Raw genomic sequence first — 22022 nt, 5'->3', positions numbered from 1 at the left:
ATTTAGCATTTTTACTGAATCAATCGTGTTATCCTTGGCGAGTTATTTGGTAATTAACCTCTGGAATACGTCAATAGTATCCAAATGGATTTTGTCCTTTTGACACGTTTTTTTCACCCGATCAAAGCAAAAAAAAAAAGAATTAATAATAATTTAAACATACTTTAAAAACTATTTAAGGGTAAAAATCTGTATTAGCATATAAGAAAGTACCAAGGAATAAAAGCAAGACTGAAAATTTCCGAAGAAAAAGTTAATTTTAACAATGGCAAGAGTGCAGTGCTTGACAAATGTAATAATATAGTAAAATAGGCTCAGTTCTTAAGGAAAGGAATTGTTTTAAAGTGTCTTGCATTTAAATTTGAAAAATTTATTAAAAGTATAGAAATGGTTATTCGAAAATGGAATTTATATCTTTGAAAATCTCACATTTTGAATTTTATAGTTGTACAAAGTGCTTTTTGTTCAACGATATGTTCGAAAGTTGTGATGGAAAAATATAAATTCCCTCTACTCCTTTCAGTCCCTTTGGGCTCCTCTTTAAGCAGGTACATTTGTTTCGGGTCAATACGCTTTACTGCCATACTCCCCTTCGTCTTCTACTTTCTTCCTATCTCACTTAGGTCTCGGCTTCAGAACCAGAAGGCTTCAGGTTTGAGACCCAATTCCACCGAAGAACTATCGTTTAAGTGGGTCTGCTGCACGTTGAATGCATCGGACCGAACGTCCTCCCACTGGTGTGGCGTGGAAGTTTGGAGAAGGGGATACCAGCTCAGGCATCATCCTCGTCATCTGACAAAGGTGCAAAATTTCGAGGTCCGTCCCAAAATGGGCCCTGTGTTGCTTTAAAAAGGACATTAATATTTCTAAACGAAACTAAATCTTGCTTGTTTGGGCAATAAAAGCCCGAATGTAAATTGGCCGTCATTTGACTGGGAGCGCATGATTAGTCCTTGTGCAGTGTAACCATCTGATTTATTTTACTAAAGGCTTAGAACTGCATAATATTGTAAATTTATATATGTAATTTAAGTTAAAATTTGTTTTATTCTTCTTGGTTAAAAAGTTTAGTTTAGTTATATTAACATCCCGTTTTAAAGTAACACTAGGACCATTTTGGGACGGACTTCGTAATTTTGACCCGTGGTCACATGACGAGGACGACCCTGGGCTGGCACCCATGCCACGCCAGCGGGAAGACGTTTGGTCCCAATGGATTAAACATGCACCAGACCCACTTACACGACGGTTATTTGATGGCATCGGGTCTCGAACCTGAGACACACCGGTGTCGAAGTCGAAACCTTAACACCAGCCGTTAAAAAGCTTGTATCATGTAAATCTAGAATAAACAAAAAGGAAAATAGTACATTTTGACAATCGTGTGAGTTCTTTCATCAATACACTGAACATACGTAAAGTTGTTTTCAACAGAGTCAATTTTCCATAGAAACCCAGTTGGAGTGGTCTCCCCAAAATTTTCTCGCATACTCGCTAACAAACTTTTTAAGCCAGACACCGCCTTTCATGGCAGTGGTGTACAATAGAAAAGAAATATGAACTTTTGACTTGAATTTAGCATTGTTACTGAATCTATCATGCAATCCTTGGCGAATTATTTGACATTTAATCCCTGGCATGTGTTAATAGTATCCAAAAATCAAATTTGTATTTTAGACACGTTTTCCTCAACCGATTGAAAAAAAAATTGATACCAAACTGAACTTGTTGTCACAAAATCCCGTACCAAATTGGATTTCTTAAGGTCAATGCTTTTCTGAGTTATCGCGTTTACATGTTTCTAAATATACAGTCGGATAGATAATCAATCTCTTCCTGGGTTTGCCTCAAAGATTGGCTTCTTGGATTCCGTTCTGATAGGAATCTACACTATAGAAGTTAAATCTGTCTATTGAATTTTATCAATCTAGCTCCCTTGACTGTGTAATTATAGTGTTAACTTATATTCGCATATGCAGATAGAAGGACTTTTTCTGAACAGTTTTTACTCAACGGTTGATAGAAATCTGCAAATTTGGTATATATACTGTTACGATTCTGTAATGCTGCTTCCCAGCATAGTTGGTTCCACCATCGGAATGTTTTACAGTCATCTGTATTGGACGGAGTCCGGTGTCGTGTCGGAGGTTCCAGAGCTTGGCGACAAACTTGGCGACCATTTAATGACTTGGCGACGAATTTGGTGACTTTGGCGCCAAAATAGATTATACCCGAAACATCGAGTATTTTCCCGATCCGTCCAGTAGGAACCGAGATACGCCTCGAACGTTCCTGATTGGTTGAGATGCTTCTAGACCCGCCTCCTGAGACCTATAAAAGTGAGGCAACTGCAGCTGGTAGGGCAGAATAGTCGGAATCGACAGTGAAGAACTGGTCTTCCAGGGATAAGCGGAGCAGCGACGGAGTCAAGCTAGTGCTGAACTAAGCTGTGCGCTTCTGTTTGCAGTAGAGTCTTGCTGTATGCTGCTGTATATGTTGTTGTACGCTGCTGTTGTATGCTGCACGTCTCGGCTGAAGATAATCGTCTTTTGTGCTGTATATAATTGTCGTCTTTGTGCTGTCCTGTGTGTCTTCGTGTAAATAAACGTCGTTGTTTTATTTTCTACTGCCGCTTGCTGATTGAGCGTTCTCCACACCATATAACTCCCACTATCCAAACGAACCCGGAAATTTCATAACAATACCGTATATCGCATTTCAACCATCTAGCACCAACCTTTTTTTTTAATTATTATTATTAATTTTCTTTGTCACAGACAGAACGGACATTTTTAAAAAATGTGCTTCTCGAAATCTCGAGTTTCAATTTTTTTTGACGATTACTATACTTTCTCTATATTATGTATACGAGGAAGTAAAAAATGTGTTAGTCATATTTCATGCTATATATGATTTAAATAAATTCAAATATTGTAAGCATTAAAGTGAGAACATTAAAAATTGTTTTTATCACTTAACTAAGAAAGTATGATAAAATTATTTTTGAAACATTAAATTAAATTAATATACAGGAATTATCCGATCTTTCCTTTGGGTAATTATTCTCTGAGAAGCTTTCTTGGGACAAAATGTTTCATGGCACACAGCTCAGAGCTGTTAAATTCCAAAAAAAAAAAAAAAAAAAGTATTATCTTACTTTTTTCGTTTTGATTGATCCTCATTGAAAAATAAAACAATTGTTACTTCTTAAACATTTTGTCTTTCGTTGTAGAAATGAATTATTTCTTCTTCGTCGTCTTCGTCTTTTGCATCCGCGTAGCTGTTTACATTATCTGCTGTATTATCGTAAGTCTATATTGTTTCAAATCAGTAATGTTGCTTCCCCACGCGGTTAGTTTCAATCTCTGGAAAGATTGTTTTAATGGTGAGCTCTGTTGGATGCTGATTGGATGGTGAATCAGTAATCCCAGACATTCATTATAGAATTTACATCTAGTCATATGTAGAGTAGCCAGTCGTGTAGTAGTGAAGCGGCAACTGGATACCGTTAAAGAGAGGAGACAGTGGGGAATTGCAGGTCTTTGAAGAGACCGTAGAGTGTAGCTACGTAGATTCCCTCCTCCTGCTGAATTCTATCTGGCCGCTTTGAGTGCTGTGGTTGTAATTACCCAAAGGACTATTGTTTTTTGGGTTGTGCTGCTGTGTACTGCGTGTGTTCATCTGTGTATTCGTTTCTTCGTGTTAATAAAGTTGTCATTCTTTACTAAGGCCTGTTGATTGTGTTCTTTCATCCACTAAGAAATCGAAAGAACGAATTTATAACAATATTATTGTCACTGTGAAGTAATTGTTTCATTTTTTCTCATTCTGCATTCTAACAAAATGTTTTCGTCGCCAACTGCTTTTGCAACTTGTATGATTTATCCTCCTTTATTTACGCTGCAATATATCGTGTAAAAAATATAACTCTAGCTAACAGATTAAATGGAAACAATTAAGATAACGCTTATGAGCACAACCACGTTTTGCACAGCAACAGTTCACTGTGCTGTAACATTTTCATTTCCTGTATAAAATAATATAGATTTGTTTCTTTGAATCATTCTTGGCTCAGAATATATCTTCAAACAGAAAACAAACGAAAAATGAATACATCACAAGTTGCTTAGTTGTTTCATGCTTCCATATAATATAGATTTTTCTAATTTCCCACTTTTTTCTTTCACAGTTCGATGTATCCGTTAATGCCACTGTTCTACAAGGACCTGATCTTTCTAGTATTAATCGGACGGCTTTAGTTGTCGAAGGAATGCTTTTAAGAGGTAGGAAATTACAGGCACAATTAACTTATGGCAATGACGAATAGCATAATATTTTAATACCAGTCAACCAGTGGTGACAGTGAAGTAAAAAGTAATGCCCCACTGGCTCTCAAGGAATTAAATGAATACATTTTTTTAAACAAATCAAATGAATTAGCTGATATTTCAGGGAAAAATCACCCAAATTAAGAAGGAAGAGAAAGAGACAGTTCTCTCCTACATTCTGCAAAAAAATTTTTAAGAATTTATGTTAGCCCCAAGCAGCAATCTCTAATATTTTTTCTAAAAATATGCATAAGAAAAAAGATCAACGAAATCTGTAACGCAACGTGGAATTAGAAATATCCCTGCCTTTTGGTCTGCGTTATTATTGGATATGCAAATGATAACTTCTTTTTTGGCATCAAACAAGTCGGACATTTGAACTTTTATATTAATTTAATTAGACGAGGTTCATGTAATTTTATAATCATAGCATGTAATTTTTAAACGAAGCAAAAAGAACTTCTTTTCTTCTTTCTCTAACTTTTTTTTGGCATCAAACAACTCGGACATTTGAACTTTTATATTAATTTAATTAGACGAGGTTCATGTAATTTTATAATCATAGCATGTAATTTTTGAACGAAGCAAAAAGAAAAAAAAATTGTAACATGTGTAAAATATTTAAATAGCTTTTATTCAGAAATCATATTTCACACTCAAGTTACGAAACTCTATATACTTCCGCACCACACCAGCGGGAGGACATTTGGCCCCGACGGATTTAGCGAACACCACATTCACTTGCACGACGGTCCTTCGGCAGAATCGGTTCTCGAACTTGAGATCCTCCAGTTCCAAAGGCGAGACTTTACCACCAGACCACACAGCTCACTTTGCTCGGCTGAGTTTTAAGAGAAAGAATTAAATTATATCTCAAGAACTACGGTAGATGTTGGAACGAAATTTGATACATATAGAAAAAAGCATACTAGATCAAATTATTAAAAAGTCTCGATTTCCTCAATAGAAAAATTCCAAGATATTTTTTGATCTAAATAAACCTGCCTTCTCGGGAAATTTTTAACAACACCATCTTTACAAAGATGTGATAATAAATAATAAAATTTGAAGTGTGTCCCATTATTTTTGTTGACGACTGTATGATGCACGAAGGTTTCACTATTATAAATAGGTACACAGTTTAAATGTCTGAGGAGGTGCAAAGGAAATAAGAATTAGATCAAATTATGTTAATCTCTCTTAATATTACAGCGGACGAGAAATTATGTGAGAAATATGCTGAAGAAAATTTTCGTTTCAAATCCTTTTACCACAAGACACTATGAAAACATGACTTTGGCAAGGGTTTCCGAGAAGAGTGCTTTCTCTTCTATTTAATCTATTCTTCTTCCTTTTATTTTCTCTTCTATAAAACTTTTATTACTCTTTTCGTTCTCGGAGGCCCCACTTTGACTATTCTTGTAGCTGTTTTCTACGAATTTCAGTCAAAGTTTCGAATTCGATTCTCTAATAGAACTCTACGAATTTGCTATTTTTATTTCAGAGATATGTGCAACCGTTGAACTAAGTTTTTGCTTATCTTCATTTCTTTATAGTTTTTTAAAAAAATAATACAGCTACAACCAACAACTACATTATTCATTCGATAAAAATGTCTTAATAAAAAAAAGTTACTCAGAAGGAAATATCTATTACCATGGACAAATATTCTTATGAAAGAATACGTTGAGCGAACAGCAACACTGAAAGAGGGCTAAAACTAAGTGTTTACAAGAAAAACAGAACTATATTTTCAAGAAGTGAAAGGTCAGGCATCAGGTAAACCTGGGGGATAGTTTCCTCAAAACGTTCTCACATACATTTTAATAAAAGTGTTATCCCAGAAAAAGCCTTGCATAGCAATGGCGTACAATAGTTATGAAATATTAACCTGTGGCGGGAATTTAGCATATTTATTGAACCTATCGAGTCATCTTTGGCGAGTTATTTGGCAATTAATCCCTGCCACGCAGTCAATCGTATCCGAAAATCAAAACTGTGTTTTATACAATGTTTTAGCCAACCGATTGAAATAGAAATTTGATACAGAATTGCACTTTTATTTCTTAAGTCCCAAATTAAATTTGATATATTTATATCACTGAATTTGTAAGTTATCGCTTTTATATGTTTCTGAAAGTGCAAACCGACAGACGGTCAATCCTTTTTTGATTCAGATCAAAATTTGTCAAGTGTGTACACTATAGATGTTAAATCTATCGAAGCCTGCCAAAATAACCAACCCATTAGAATTACAAGATTTGACTGTAAGTTTTGCCAGAAATGTATATGTTTGGTGGTTTCTAAGCAAATGTAATCGGACTGCAATGATGCATTGAAACTGACTTCTTGCTTCTTATATCCAAATCTCATATTTTTAATTTTCTTTTCCATAGTATCTCTACAGTTTCATATTAAATATGTAAATAATTCAGTTAGAATGTTGATAATTTCATTTTTTTTTTCATTTAGCCAATTCTTTGGTCGTTTTATATTGTTTTTTATGATTACATTAGTTTCACTTCTTTTTAAATAAAAAATTCTTTAAAATAATTGTACTTATGAGCCTTTTTATCAGTTTTAATAATTAGCTTCTTAAAAATTTATATTTTATTATAGTGTATCTGAGAAATATGCGCTATTTTTCATGTTGGTGTAGAGGGTGTAAAGGTATCTGAGAAATATGCTGGACATTTAAGGAATATAAGCGATTTTTATCCTACAGATCTAGCATCATTTTTCTTACTACTAATCCAATTCGCTTTACTTCTTGGACAGTTCATGCTTTTTTTACCTGTTTGCTTCAATGTTTCGTGGAAGGAAAGTTGGTGTCCACATCCAAACTGTAATTACAGCATAAGGATAAAATGTTTTTTTAATCTATAGTTACTTAAAATCATTGGACTCTCATTATAAAAAGTCTCGTAATATGTTGAAAATACAGTACACTCTGGATTATCCGGTCTAATGTGGTGGAAGGTTAGATCGAATAACAAAAAAAAAAAAAAAAAAAAAAAAAACAGCAAAATAAAATATTTGCCCACCAATACCAGAAAACAAAGTTTTTATACCAAAACTTACTGTTATAATACGTATTTTCTCACTTCTTATTGAGTACTAAGCCCTCCATTTATCTCAAGCCAAGTAGAATGTGAACGCAGCCAGGTGAATCATAGAAGCAGTTGCTGTTTTTTTTTCTGTTACGCCTGGGTCTAGTCGCTAATTTCCCCTCCGTAGTCGGTACCAATTTTTTTCGGTCATCATCTATTTTGAAATTTTCATTGTGGTATTTAAAAAAAAAACATTAATGAACCTGAAGAACAAATAACGAATACTATACGAACAATGAACAATACACTGACGAAACAATGAACAACGAACTGCTCCTTTCTTGTCACTATTTGTATTTTGTATACGACACGTATGAGCATCAACGCAGACGCCCGAGTCAATGCTTTGGCACGGTTGCCAATGCAAGCGTTGCCTTCCTCATTTAATTACGATAAACTAGGCCGGATAATACAGCAGCTGGATACTCGGGAATGTACTGTAATAATACTAAGCGTTAGAAATAATTGAAAAAAACCTACAATATGCAGCATTAATGTAGTATGACATGCCGTAAGGTACAGATAATAAACATTCAAAATTCATTCACCTTTTAAGTAACGGATACCTGTGTTACTTGTTTCTTACAAAATACTTTTTTGGCAGGAGCTGAAAGAATTAAGAGACAAGCTGGTTCTTATAACAGTGAACTTATTTGGAAAGTTTCAATATGTGCCAGGTATTTTATTCTTTTCCTCATTTTTTTTATAAAAAGTTATGAATATATAATTCTACGCAACATTTTTTCTTTATTTGATAGAGTCATGATAAGGCTTTCTAATTTATTTTTAAATTAACTGAATAATGTAACTAATAATAAGCGCATTAATTGAAAAATGTAACTAATTTATATTTTAGTCAGGTTCAATATTTCAATAAATAAATTTAAACTACAATATCATTTTTTCTTTTTCGCTTCACTCATTACAGATATTTGGGAAATAAAAATCTTGGTTTGAGCATCATAGATATAGGAATATTTTCTGGATTCATTCCCCATGACGAAGACCTTAGAAAAGTAAGAAAATTTTATTATTCTAGTTTTAAAAAATGAATTACGATTTCTTAACATGGCATCAGATAAATATCAGTATGCCAACTACGATTCTTCTCAAAATTTGGGGTTGTCAAGGAATAAAACTGTAAAAGAAACTAAAAGAAAAGAATTGAATTTTTTTAGTGAATTTATCTAGAGGGGTTTCTAATATCTTATGGTTTCAGTTGATATTTACAGTGGCCTAATGATGGATATGGACAGCAAAGATATTAAAAATAACCTGGAAGCCATGAATATCCCTGTAGCCCACATATACGAGGGAGAATCAAAAGGTAAACGGACATTTGAGAAAAAGTGCATTTATTCTAATGATAGAAAACTGAAACATACATTATTTTTCTACATAACCACCCTAGACTTCGACGCACTTTTCCCAACGTTTCAAAAGTTTTTTGATTTTGTCAGAAAAAAAGTTTTTCAGTTGTATCTGCAATCATTTTAGCTCCGCATCGATGACTTTTTCATCGGTTGCAAATGTTTGTCCCCTCAGCACTTTCTTCAATGATCCAAACATATGAAAATCTCTTGACTGCATGGCAGGTGTTCCAGCACTTCGAATCACAATTCCTTTATTGTTTCGACTGTCCGTTGGGCGGAATGTGACCGAGCGTGTATGCGCAACGGTAAGATGGAATACGCCGGACCATGTCTGATATATAAAGTCCAGGGGATTTCGTCTACTCTGATTCCTCTGTTTTCCATCACCGTACCCACAACATCTTTCCAATGTCGTCAGTGATTGACGTTGACGGCCTTCCCGATCTTTCGTCGTCACATAAAATCACGTAAACATTTTGTGTCAATTATCAAATCTAGGTTCATTTTCCGATAACTGTTTCAATCACAATATTTTTCAAGAATCAATCACGGCAGGTAAGATGTGCTTTTTGCAGCCCCACCTCACTTTTTTTTTGAAAATCGACCAATATAGTAGTATATAAAATCATAGAATAATACTTTTATAATAGGAATATTATTTTATTCATTCATTTATTTATTTGTTTATTATCATTTTGGTTTTTGAAACTAACTAATTGAAAAGAGCTGATATTCATATTTCAATGACCACGTTTGTTTCGAAAACATCACATTTTTCGAAATCTAATAATTTTTTTTCGATTAATCAAATATTTTTAAAAAAGAATAATATATATTTTTCCAAATTTGCATTTCCTTTAAAATAAATTATAATCTCATCTGGAATAATAAGGTTACTTTCTTGTATGATGGACGAGTTCAGAATAATGTTGATTTCGCCATTGCTGTAAATTTTGTTTCATAGAGTCTTTCTAGATCAATATGATTTTTAATTGCAAGAATAGAAAGCAAGCCAATTAAAAATACCTAGAGAGAAGATCTAAGAAATGCTTTCTTAAGTAAGAATAAAATAAAATAATAATATAAAAATGATTCAGTTCGATATCTGTGAAATTTGTATGAGGAATTAAAAGGAAAAGTTGTAGTACAGCAAAAATTATAAGGGAAGTGAACCGGAGAATTACATTTTAATAGAATTATGATGTCATGGAACTTGAACTCTGATAGGTTGGTTCATATACACAATAAACAGAATTGGTGTAAGGATATTGTTACGAATCTGTGATGCGGCTTTCCAGCATAGTTGGTTCCACGGGAGGTCCCAGAGCTTGGCGATTTGGCGACGAATTTGGCGACTTTGGCGCCAAAATAGATTATACCCGAAACATCGAGAATTTTCCTGAGCCGTCCAGTAGGAACCGAGTTACGCCTCGAACGTTCCTGATTGGTTAAGAGGCTTCTAGCCCCGCCTCCTAAGACCTATAAAAGGAGCTGCAGCTGCCGGGGAGTGACGGTGAATTCAGTTGCGAACCAGTGGAGTCAAAAAGTAGTCGGAAGCGAAAGAGTAGTCGTCGTGGTGAACCAGATCGGGGTCGTTGTCGGAACCGACGGTAAAGAACTGGCCTTCCGGAGACAAGCGGAGCAGCGACGGAGTGAAGCTAGTGTTGAACTAAGCTGTGTACTACTGTCTGTTGTATGCTGCACGTCTTGGCTGAAGATAATCGTCTTCTGTGCTGTATATAGTTGTCGTCTGTGTGCTGTCCTGTGTGTCTTCGTGTAAGTAAACGTCGTTGTTTTATTTTCTACTGCCGCCTGCTGATTGAACGTCCTTCACACCATATAACCCCCACTATCCAAACGAACCCCGGAAATTTCGTAACAATATTGAACAGGTATTGATGTCTGTCACAATTTGATACTTAAACATATTTTCATGAAGTAATCGAGGGCGTTAAATTATACATTACGGAATTTCCTTTAAAGTAAACACAACGGATATTCCCAGCGGACAAGCAGGTGGCCACGGGCGACAAGTTGAAAATAAGCAAATTATATTTAAAATTTCATTAAAGCAAGTTTTAAATTTGCCTAATACGAATAGAAATTTATGCAATTTTAAATTTATTTAAAAATTCTTTTGATATGTACTTCGAATGATCCATTTTCTGTTTTTTTCAACAGTTGCAAGAAGATCCACAGCATGAGATTGAGCGGTATGAAACTTACAACAAAGGAATTGTCTTTTACTTGAGGGAGGTATGGTCATCACTGAAATTATTTATTGACGTAGATGCATGTTTGAGAATAATAATACTGGACAGTTTTTCAAACATCTAAATAAAAAAAAACACATTTGCATGCAGAAGAAGAAAAATGATCAAAAAAAGACTTTAAAGAATCTCAATTACCACATTTAGACTTTACTGTGATGTCACTTCCTCTTGTAAAATGAGCTAATTTGAAAAATAAAATGTTCACAATTAGATTTTCATATTTGTAATAACTTTTTAAGCTTTTAAATACATGTTAAGCAAGATAAGCGTTGAATCAGGAACTAAATCTATTTTGTTAATTGCTCACTTGACTGCTGTTGCCAGATATAATGACTAAAATACATAAAAGCAGATGAATATGTGGCTGGAATCGTAACTCATTATAAATATTATTACAATACGCCTTTAAATATAAGTTCATTCTATTTTACACTCGATATTAACACATTACATACGGTTCACGAGATTTCTCGTTTTTAGCAGGCCGAACGTTGTGGCCGGGTAATGAGATATCTCGTTTTCATGTTTTTTCTGCTGAATCGATGCATAAACAAACAGAGGCAAATATTTTTGTTATGTTACCAGGGTAATGAAGCCTTACGCATTCTTGTGACAAATGAGTAGCAAAATAACTGAGTGTCAACTTTCCAGGCATGTGAAAACAACCTGTCAGTGTAGCCAGAATGTCGGTAGATCTGTGCCAATCGTTCACAGTACTTTATAAAGTGTTTTATTACTAGACATTTTGTTATTTCAAAGTTCTTGTTTTAATTTGTAAGGAAACAGCTTTTTAAAATGTAAAAAAAAAACCTTACATAATAGATAGATGTATAAAATATATAGTAATATTTCAGAATACTTTATGTAAATATAATACCAAATGCAAATTAAAAATGTGCATATATGCATCCTATTGCTTGCCAAGCATGCTTCTAGAGCGGAGCGCGCAGAGCGTCGTACGCAATGTGTTAAAACTTGTGAATATATCGAAGCAAAGGACTCGTGGGGATTTTTTTTAACTTAACATTATTTTCTGGGTGGTATTTTGTTTGCAAATTAAGTAAAGCAAAAGTCATTCGAAATATCGCACACGAAAACCGTTTAATTTATATCTTCGGAATATGGTACGTAGTTATGCATTGACTAATAGTTTTACTTCGAATTTTATTTAATTAAAAATGAATCAAAGTTTAAAGTTTTTTCTCAATATGATCGGATCTTATTATAGAACAAAACTGCATTTTTCGCACTTTAAAATTTAAAAAAATTGTCTGTTTTGTGATATTAATATCATTTCTGGGAAATATATTTTCCTCTAATTTTAATAATTTTTAAAGTTCATTATCCAAAGACTGATGCAATAAATTTAAATGTTTAAGGTTTAATTCACATTGTTCTGCAATGTTTAATTGCGGAAATTTCTTTTATAATGTAAACTTTAATTCTAAAAATTAGTGAATTTAATTTCAAAAATATTTTATTTTCAATTCTTGTTTGCTTATATTTTTTTACAATTGGAGCAAAGTGTCAAGCATTTCGATATAATTTTCTGATTTTGTAAATTTGACTTAGGAAGAGCGATAATAATAAAAAGAGCAGAACACGAAATAAATAAATCCCTTAAACCGTTTCTGGGCAAATGGGAAGTAAGCTTACTGCGAAATTCATCTATCTTTTATGAAATTATATACAGGTGGTTATCAAAATAATGTAAACATCTGTGAATAAAAATGACAAGATTGAACGCGCTTCGTAATCATTAAAATTTAATAATAGCCACCAATTTTTTTAGAAACAGCAATGTACATATTCAAATAGTATTTATTAGCTTTATTAAAGTTCTGCATTTCTTGGATTTTTTTTTCAAAAGCGTAAAATGTCGGACCTCTCAAATTTTCAAAGAGGCCGAATTGTAGGAGTCCGTCTAGCTGAAGCAAGTGTGACCGAAGCATCCCAACTTTTAGACTTCTCTAGAGGTGCGGTGTCTAAACTCATGACAGCATACACACAGGGCAACAAGCAAGCTCGGCAAAGCAAAATAGTTGGCGGAAAGAGAAGCTCAGTGAAAGAGACAGACGGGTATTGAAGCGGATTGTAATGTCTAAAAAGCGAACAACTTCAGCAAAAGTGACCGCAGAGCTCCATACCCATCTGGATTCTCCAGTATCAGTGATGACAGTTAGAAGGCACCTTCATAAACAGAACATTTATGGCAGAGCAGCAATTTCCAAGCCACTTGTCACAGATGGTAATGATAAAACGTCGCCTACAGTGGTATCACACTCATAAAACCTGGTCGATTGATAAGTGGAAGAAAATAATATGGTCTGACGAATCGTGTTTCACACTTTTCCCTACAATAGGACCGGTGCTCGTTTGGAGGGCACCTGAACAAGCGTGTGATAGTGGTTATCTCCTTCCAGTTATCAAGTAATATTGAGGATGTATCATGAAATGGGCAGCCATGTCGTAGTTTTCTGTTGGACCAGTCGCAACCCTCACAGGGTAAATCATTGGGGAGAAGTATAGAGAAATATTAGCTAACTAGGTCCATTCTATGATGAAGACTTTGTTTCCTGCAAGAGATGGAATTTTCCAGGATGATAATGCACCTATCCATGCAACGAGACTTGCCCAACCATAGTTTAATGAACACGAGGAGGAAGTTAAACATCTGCCTTGACCCACTCAGTAACCCAACCTCAATATGAACCGTTATGGTCTATATTAGAGTGTTCAATACGGAGTCGATATTCTTCATCGACATCTCTCCCAGAACTTTCACAATATCTCCAGAAAGAATAGTACAATGCTCCTCTAAACACAATTCAAAATTGTATGAATCGATTTCTAGACGAATCGAAGCTCTATTGCATGCCAAAGGTGGCCCTACACCATACTAATAAAGGATTAGTTATAAATCTAAGGTGTTTCCATTATTTTGATAATCACCTGTAGGTTGTCATAAGTGCTCACAAATTTTTCAATAAGACAAGATCTTAGATGCTTCAGTTTCTATCTCACACATAATGATGAGTCTTGATTTTTTTTTACTTAGTTATCAATTAATCAATTTAATTAATAAATCACATTAAGTTTATCTAATAAGTTAAATGAATTACTTCTCTTAAAATAATCTCAGTCCTATGGATATTTTAAATACCATGACTAGAAAGAAATTGTTTTTCAGTGGGTTATCAATGCAATAATACCTGACTATGATATTTCGGACTAAAAAAAATTATTATTGTTGTTGTTTTATTTTCGTTTTCTTTTAGAACATCAAATGATTTTCTAATTTATTTATTTATTTTTTTGTATTACGGTAAATCAGACCTAAGTCAAGAAGGTCCTCATCCTTACGCAAAATAAGTGTGCTATTGTATAGAGACTGAAAAAGAATATATTATTGTGGCAAATCCTTAGATGTGTTTGCTCTAAAGAACAGAAATTATATTATTATTATTAAGAATTGTGGAAGTCAAAAGAAAATTGCAAAAGCATGAGCCGCTGCTAGAAATGCTTTCAGAAAATCGAAATTTTGATCTTATAATATATGTTTTAAATTTCTATTCTCATTATTATTAACATTATTCAATCCTGTATTTTACTTTTACTTACGGCCGAAAACATATGGCTCCCCTAATGTGAAATCCAAACATGGAATTAGCTTATTTTGTTTAAATTAAGTTCTAAAAATAATAAAATTGTGTTCTGTCTCAAAACACACGAATTTGTAGAAAAATTGTAGAATTTAAAACAGGAGGTGATTGAAAAATCCATTATAAAATACAATTCTAACATTGAATACATTTTCTTTTAGGTTCCCAACGACAAACCCTATTGCTTTGAATTCCGTGTGACACAGCTTTATTATGCAGAACTAACCCGAAGAAGTTCAGTAAAAATTTATGATTATTATAATCCTGGTAAGTTTTTCCTGATAAAACACCTGGACAATTTGATGTTAATACTTTATATCGGAGAATTCAAAATTAACTAAGCAATCAATTCAAGCAAAATCACAATTTGAGATCTAATTGGATATTTTGGAACTAAAGGAGAATCATTTTTTCTATGTTGAGAGAACAAAGATTTTTTTTTCTGTTCATTTGCTATGCTACTTGATCATGAAGCATCCTAATATCATGTAGCTACGCTGTATGCTACATAATATTAGGTTGTTTCCTAATGGCAAAAATAAAATCTGTAATAGTAAGTATAAAATACATTTGTGTCTGTCTGTCGGCCACAAGAACTCCTTTTACACAGTGAATAGTTGTGGCGTGGAATTGACACGTGGTCTTCTGGGGTAAATTTCTAAGATAACTGTGCTTTTTTTCAAAATTTTCAAATAATTAACTAAATTAAAATAATGCAGCAGATTTTTCCAATAATTAATGATTGTCCAATAATTAATTTGTTGTTTCGTCTAATCCTCCGTGAACGTGCTTTTGCTATTTTTAAAAGTATAATACGAAAATATTATTTTCTACATTTACTCCAAAGTTAAATTTTTCTTCTGCTTTTTATTTTGAAGCCTGCATAGTTTTCAAAATATTATTTTCTACGTTTACTCAAAAGCTAATTTTTTTTTTTTTAGACATGCATGGTTTTCACAATATTATTTTCTATATTTACTCAAAAGTTACATTTTTGTTCGGCTTTTTACTTTGATGCATGCATAGTTTTTAGAATGCATGCGAAATAATTCAGTGGCAATTTGATTAAAGTACGATATTCCACATTTATGTGCGATATTCATGTCAGATGTAGACAATAAAAAGATTTTATCCGTATATTATAGAGAAGTAATTAATTAGAGGGTTGATATTAAACTTTTTATGTATGAAGTATAAAAATTGCATGACTTAAAAATATATGTGTTTTGGATTTTCCACACACATATATATTTTTAGAACAAATAAATTTAGATAATGTATATATTGAAAACGACTGAAAAATCGTTTCTTTTTTACCTTTTTCAGTTCCACCCATAAACCATGTGTACCAAGCGAAATTTTTCACGCTCGTTTCTTAGCACCTAGAAAGATTTCTAGAGCGATTAAAAGAGATTCTATGACTTTCTAAAGGGAGTAAAAAGAATGTTAAGTTTTTCCATCAAACCTATATAGATTAAGTATTAAATTTAGCAAAAAAATTGACATTAAATGGGAAATGGCGATAAAAATGTGATACCAGATATGAAGTTTGAGTAGAATTTACAAATTTTCAATTGAATTGTTTAGGGATTTGGGGATAGAGGTTTTAATAAGGATTTTAGGCTTTAAATAACTGCGTAACATAAAAGCCGTTATGTATTGAATAAAACAGCTTATACAATCACGTCAAATGAAGACAATGAATCAAGCTATAAACATAAGCCTTATTATTAGGTGCTTGTTTGTATTTTAATCAGCGACGTCTATTGGTAAATATGCGAAGTATATGTGTAAATTAAAATGGTTTAGGGTTTTGCCAATTTACTATTGCTTTATTGTTAACATTTTGAAAGTTTTTCATTTAATATTATTGAGTTATTCAGCGTATAAATCCCCCAATCATGGAATGCTCCAAATTTCATTTTTGACATTCATTGCTTTTTTTGTTTCATTTCAAAAACTCTGCTGCCCAAACCCATCAGGCACTTTTAAGAACTTATGATGATGCTTCTCCGTCATATCCCAATTGTCCATTTTGGTTTCAATTATTTAAAAAAGTTGATTTCGATTTCAAAGACAAAGAACGGCCTGGAGGAGCAAAAACATTCGAAGACAATAAGTTGTGAGATTTATTGGACGAAAATGGAGAAAAGTTTGATTGATATATATCGTACCAATTTTTCTCAATAAATACCTTTTTAAAGTGAAAAAATGATCAAAATACATGCAAGCACTTAATATACCATACTTCTTTGGAAACTTATTTATTTACTTGTAAAATTTCCAAAAAAAAACTGAGGTTTCAGAATGATTCAAAATTAAAAATGATTCAACCTGGTTAAAGAAAATATATTTGAGGAAAAAGGAATAGCGATATAGAAATAAGAATGCAATTTTAAGGTATGTGTTTTTTAAACATTTTTTTAAAATCAGTTTGATGATTTTTTATACATGTGTGTTACATTTTCAATCGATTTTTTCTGGATCAGAAGTTAAATTTCTTCGATGGGGGCTTTAATTCCGTTTATTTTATAACAAGCTTGAAGAAAATAAATAATTTCAAATAAAAATTGTAAATGCTATTGTAATATCTTGATCTAGACCGATAAAATAATAGGGCAGTGTAACAAAGCAATTCTTTTATTTACAGCCTTATATATGTACAAAAAAACAACTTGTTCTCATCTAGGTTAATATTTACAAAACTCACATAACAGTTTAAAGTTTAATGACGAAATAGTTCCTCGATCAAATCTGAGAATAAGTCGAAAAAAAAAAACGTTAAAAAGCTGTTAGCTCTAAACGATTACTCCATAGGCCGTTCCACAAATCCACTGATCTTTATCGGGTGGACCCTAACACAGAAACCCGAATCACAAGGAGCTTTTCAAAAAATCAGCAGCAACTTCTCCGGACACCAACGTCACCCTGAATTCCAATTCTGTTTCTCACTGCTTTCCTCTCTGATTAAAAACAAACAAAAATGCCTCATTTTATTTCCGTTAAATATCCGCCTCCTATTTTCTCATTGGTGAACTTGAGTTCCCTATCACCCAATAGCTGTTCAGCAATGCTTCTTCAATGTCTCCACTCGATCATGGGAGTGTCTATTAAGGATCCATCTTTGTAGCTGACCCTCTCGAACACATGTTAATTATAATCAATTCACATCTAACACCGGTTGAAGTGCACCTGAGTTCGACACTTAAAGGCAATGATTGCTGGTGATTAATCGTTCCTTGATGATTTGAGGAGTCTCTTTCTAAGGAAAAATTTAGTATCTGTATGTTCTTCACCCTTGAAGACATTGTGGATCTATTTGAAACGACGAGACAACCTGGATATAATAAATGACCAGATTCGATGACTCTACTACTGAAAGAGACCCACATCTGACAGTCCACAGACACTTACCTATGTGTGCAAAAAAAGGTGATGTGACATCTGGTCGTAATGCCAATTACTATGTAAGAAAAAAGAGGAAACGTTACACTATCTATTAATTTTCAAGTAGCTCTTCTTGAATATTCGGCTAAAGATCAGAAGAAAACTTCTTGTTTCTTGTGAATGAGTTTTCCAAGAAAAAAAAGAGATAAAGCTAGTTTCTGAGATACAAAAAAAACTAGCAATTTTCATTTGAAGCAGAACAGAAAGAAATTCACGAAGAGAATAATTGCAGAATATGTATGAATATTAGTGTATTTACATGTTTCATTAATAATTGTTTTAGTTTTTTAATATTAATTAGTTATTAATATTTAGTTAATTAATTTTCATGTATTTTTATTTCCATAGATGAAGCATGCACAATATTTTACAGTACTTCAAAAATGAATCCTAAATTGTCTTTATTGTGTGATGGTTTAATTTGTCAGTGTGCTGAAGGTGAGTAATCAAGTTACATCTATTAAATCATTAATAATCTGGAGTTCTTTAATGGCTCAAAAATAATACATTCGTTTAAAGGGCTCACTGATTCATTTTCATTAGAGCAGAAAAATATTTAAAATTCTAATAAATGCAATAAGTATACCGAAAGCATGGCCTTTGATGCATGACATTACATAGCTATACTTACATAAGACAAATACATAATATAATATATGCCTGAAAATTAAAATAAATTTTTAATTTCTGAATTTTTGTAATTTAAGTAATTTAAAAAAGTATTATTTAAATTAATATCAATGAAAATAAAATAAAGAAATGCATTTTAACACAATAAAATTGGTTTAATATACCATAATTATGTTATAATAACGGTATACTAAAGTAGTACAGGTATACTTAAAAATGCTAGATGATGTTAAGTCTAAACCAGCGAAAGTGTTTTCCTTAAAACTTTTTTGCATACCCTCTAATAAAGATGTTATCCCAGAGAACATCTTTACATGGGACATTGTATGGGATTAACGTACAAGAATTACAAAGTATTTACCTTTAACCGGAAGTTAGCATTTTTGCTGCATCTATCGTCTGATTCTTAGCGAAATTTTTGGTAATTAATCCATAGCATGTGGTTAATAGTATACGAAAATCGAATTTGTATTTTAGACTCATTTTTCCCAGTCGGTTGAAACAAAATTTAATACAAAATTACATTTGTTATCATAAAATCCCATACCAATTTAAGTTATTGCATTTTTGAGTTATCGCATTTACATGTTTCTAAAAGTACGGACCGATAGACTGTCAACCTGTTGTTGGAATTCGGCTCAAAATTTGATAGGCATATACACTATAGATATTAAATATGTATGCCGAATCTTATTAATCTAGACCTCATCTTTTTGCGGTTACCGTTCTGTAACTTATATTCGAATAGCAGGACAGGCAGATTTCTTCTAAATGAATTTTACTCAAATTTTGATAGAAGTCTGCAAATTTGATGTCAAGACCTTGTATCAAATTTTATCCAACTAGCTCAAACCGTTTTTGAGTTGTCTATGTCACAAACAGACAGACAGACAAACAAATAGGCAGTTATTTTCCAAAAAAATACGTTTTTCGAACTGAGAGAAGTCTAAAACGTGAAAATTCTTCAAATTCTCGTGTTCGAATTTTTTTACTACTACAATACCTTCTTTATACTACGAATTTGAGAAATAAAAAAATGAATATGTTGGTCCAATAAATTAATGAAGAAGAAAAAAACTTTCTCTGCGATTTCTTTAAACATACCGTCAAGATTCCAGCAATTAAGTGCCAGAAAATGAGTCTCCCATTTCCTTTAAAATCTTTGTTCCATTATAGTGGTGAAGCTTCTCGCTTTGTTGCTCACCGAAATGGTCAAGATTCCTAGGAACTTTTTCAAAAAAATGCTCATACGGAAAATTCTATTTTCTACTCACATTAGTACCCTATTTTTAAAAACTTTGAAGAATAATTTACCACAATTTTTCAAAGTTCTTCACTATGTAATTACCCAAAATTTTCCTAATAACTGAGTCATCAAGCAAAATTTCTCAATATGAGACATAGAAACTAAAAATTTAGAATTTTATTTCATTTATGAATTTCAGGACTATTACCCCCTTCCTTTTAGCTTTTCATTTTTCAGTCGAAGAAACGTCTAACAAATTTGTAGCGTGTCGAAAAAAAGTTCCGCTAGATCAGGTTTTATTTAAAGTAGTGGGAATGTTAAGGTTGATCGATAATATTCGCTGAACCTTCCGTTATCATCTCCCTTGACTGCTGTTTTCATGACAATCCATCTACATCATTCATCAATTCTCAGAACTGGCATCCTCTTCGAGGCGGTTGGACCCCCAGTCACAAGGTGGTCAATTTCTGGCCTTCTTTCTCATCTTCCCCTACATCGGTCATCCTGTTTTACGATGAACTGGCCACTCTTGTGTTGACCCTATAGGAAGTTTGACAAGACTTAGATTAAATCGAAGATATCACTAATGTTCCTGATAACAGAAAATTTCAAAAATATTTTATTTCTTTAGCTTCAAAGTCTGAGCACTTAGCTGAGCGATAAAAGCGATTCCTGTAGTTTAATAGCACACATTCCACAATTTTGATCGAACTCTCTGTATGAAGCCTCCAATTTTCTTGTACATGTTTTGCTCTAAGGAGAAATAAAAGTTAAGATATATTATTGTGGTGTACAAATTATCTGTCTTAATTCACATGGAGACATTTTCTCCTCCCTGATTGTGTAAGCTTTTATTTCAAAGCAGTTTTCCAGACATTTTTTCCTTTAATAGAGATGCTAAAAGTGCTGAACCTTGAACTTAAAAGCCAAGTAATTGCATCAAACTATTGAGTTATCCTTCAGGGATATTGTGATGCTGATAAAAGTACTTCTGTTTTCCTGCCATTATCCAAACCATTAGCTGTCATTCTTTTTCTAATTTTTGACAGATAAGTCATGTATATGCACAAAAATTTTAGTAAAAAAATTGCGTAGTTACTCAAAGTATTAAAAGTTGAGTATTCAAATAATGTTTTGTTTTGAAAATATTTTATATTTTTATTTAAGGGTATTGTAATAAAATGATCGAAATTATTTCAATAAAAAAGAAATCAAAAGACTGAGTAAGTAATAGATCGTCACTACTAATTTCAAATTATATAATGGTGTACGGTATTTTTACAATATAAAAACCGAACCAAAAATATAATGCTTCAAATATGACAATTCTGCTCCGTTCAACTTACAGACGAATTTCAAATTTGTTTACTTATTTTAAAGAAACGAAGTACCAAATACACACTTTCTGCTGCATACAATTCGACTGACATATGTAGAATGAAATTAAGTTGTCAGGCATGCCAAACATATTTTTATCCCTGAGTGGTGTGCGTAACATTCTAAAATCCCCCAATGGAAATCGTGGCAGCTAATTCGTTCATTCGGCGTTTGACTTTTCTTTGTCCAAGGAAAACTTATCTGTCAATAATCAAATAATTGGATAGGAATAAATCACAGTGCAACTTCTCTGTGTCTTCCCCATTGTTGTAAATGCCGTATACTAAATGTTTGTTTAGGTCATAAAGTTGAGCGTTTTTTCTTTTGCTGTAATGATTTGATAATATTTACCTTATAAATCTCTATTATGATATTAAACACGTAAATAACATAAAAACACCATAGAAACAAAAATTATGAAAATTAGCATCTCCTTACACTTTAGAGGTTGCAGGCACCATTGAAATATTAATAAAATGCATTATTTCCATAACTAGAACAAATACTACAAATGTAACGTCAGCTTTGTGACCAATAGCCCCAAAATATCTCACAACCAATAAAACTTCCTGGATA

At 32.8% G+C, this 22022-nt stretch overlaps 1 protein-coding gene across 1 annotated transcript in view; it reads left to right on the top strand.

Annotated features, from left to right (window-relative positions):
- LOC129989363 (A.superbus venom factor 1-like) overlaps positions 1-22022 on the top strand; it is a 184637-nt gene that overhangs the window by 145932 nt on the left and 16683 nt on the right. The window contains 6 exon segments of the mRNA XM_056097853.1: positions 4190-4283; positions 8043-8115; positions 8367-8454; positions 10993-11067; positions 14908-15013; positions 18542-18631. Coding sequence (XP_055953828.1) covers positions 4190-4283; positions 8043-8115; positions 8367-8454; positions 10993-11067; positions 14908-15013; positions 18542-18631 — 526 coding nt within the window.

This window comes from Argiope bruennichi, chromosome 10 (genome assembly GCF_947563725.1).
Source record: "Argiope bruennichi chromosome 10, qqArgBrue1.1, whole genome shotgun sequence".
NCBI lineage: Eukaryota > Metazoa > Arthropoda > Arachnida > Araneae > Araneidae > Argiope > Argiope bruennichi.
The sequence above is the reverse complement of the archived record's forward strand: the minus strand, read 5'-3'. Positions and strand labels throughout refer to the sequence as shown.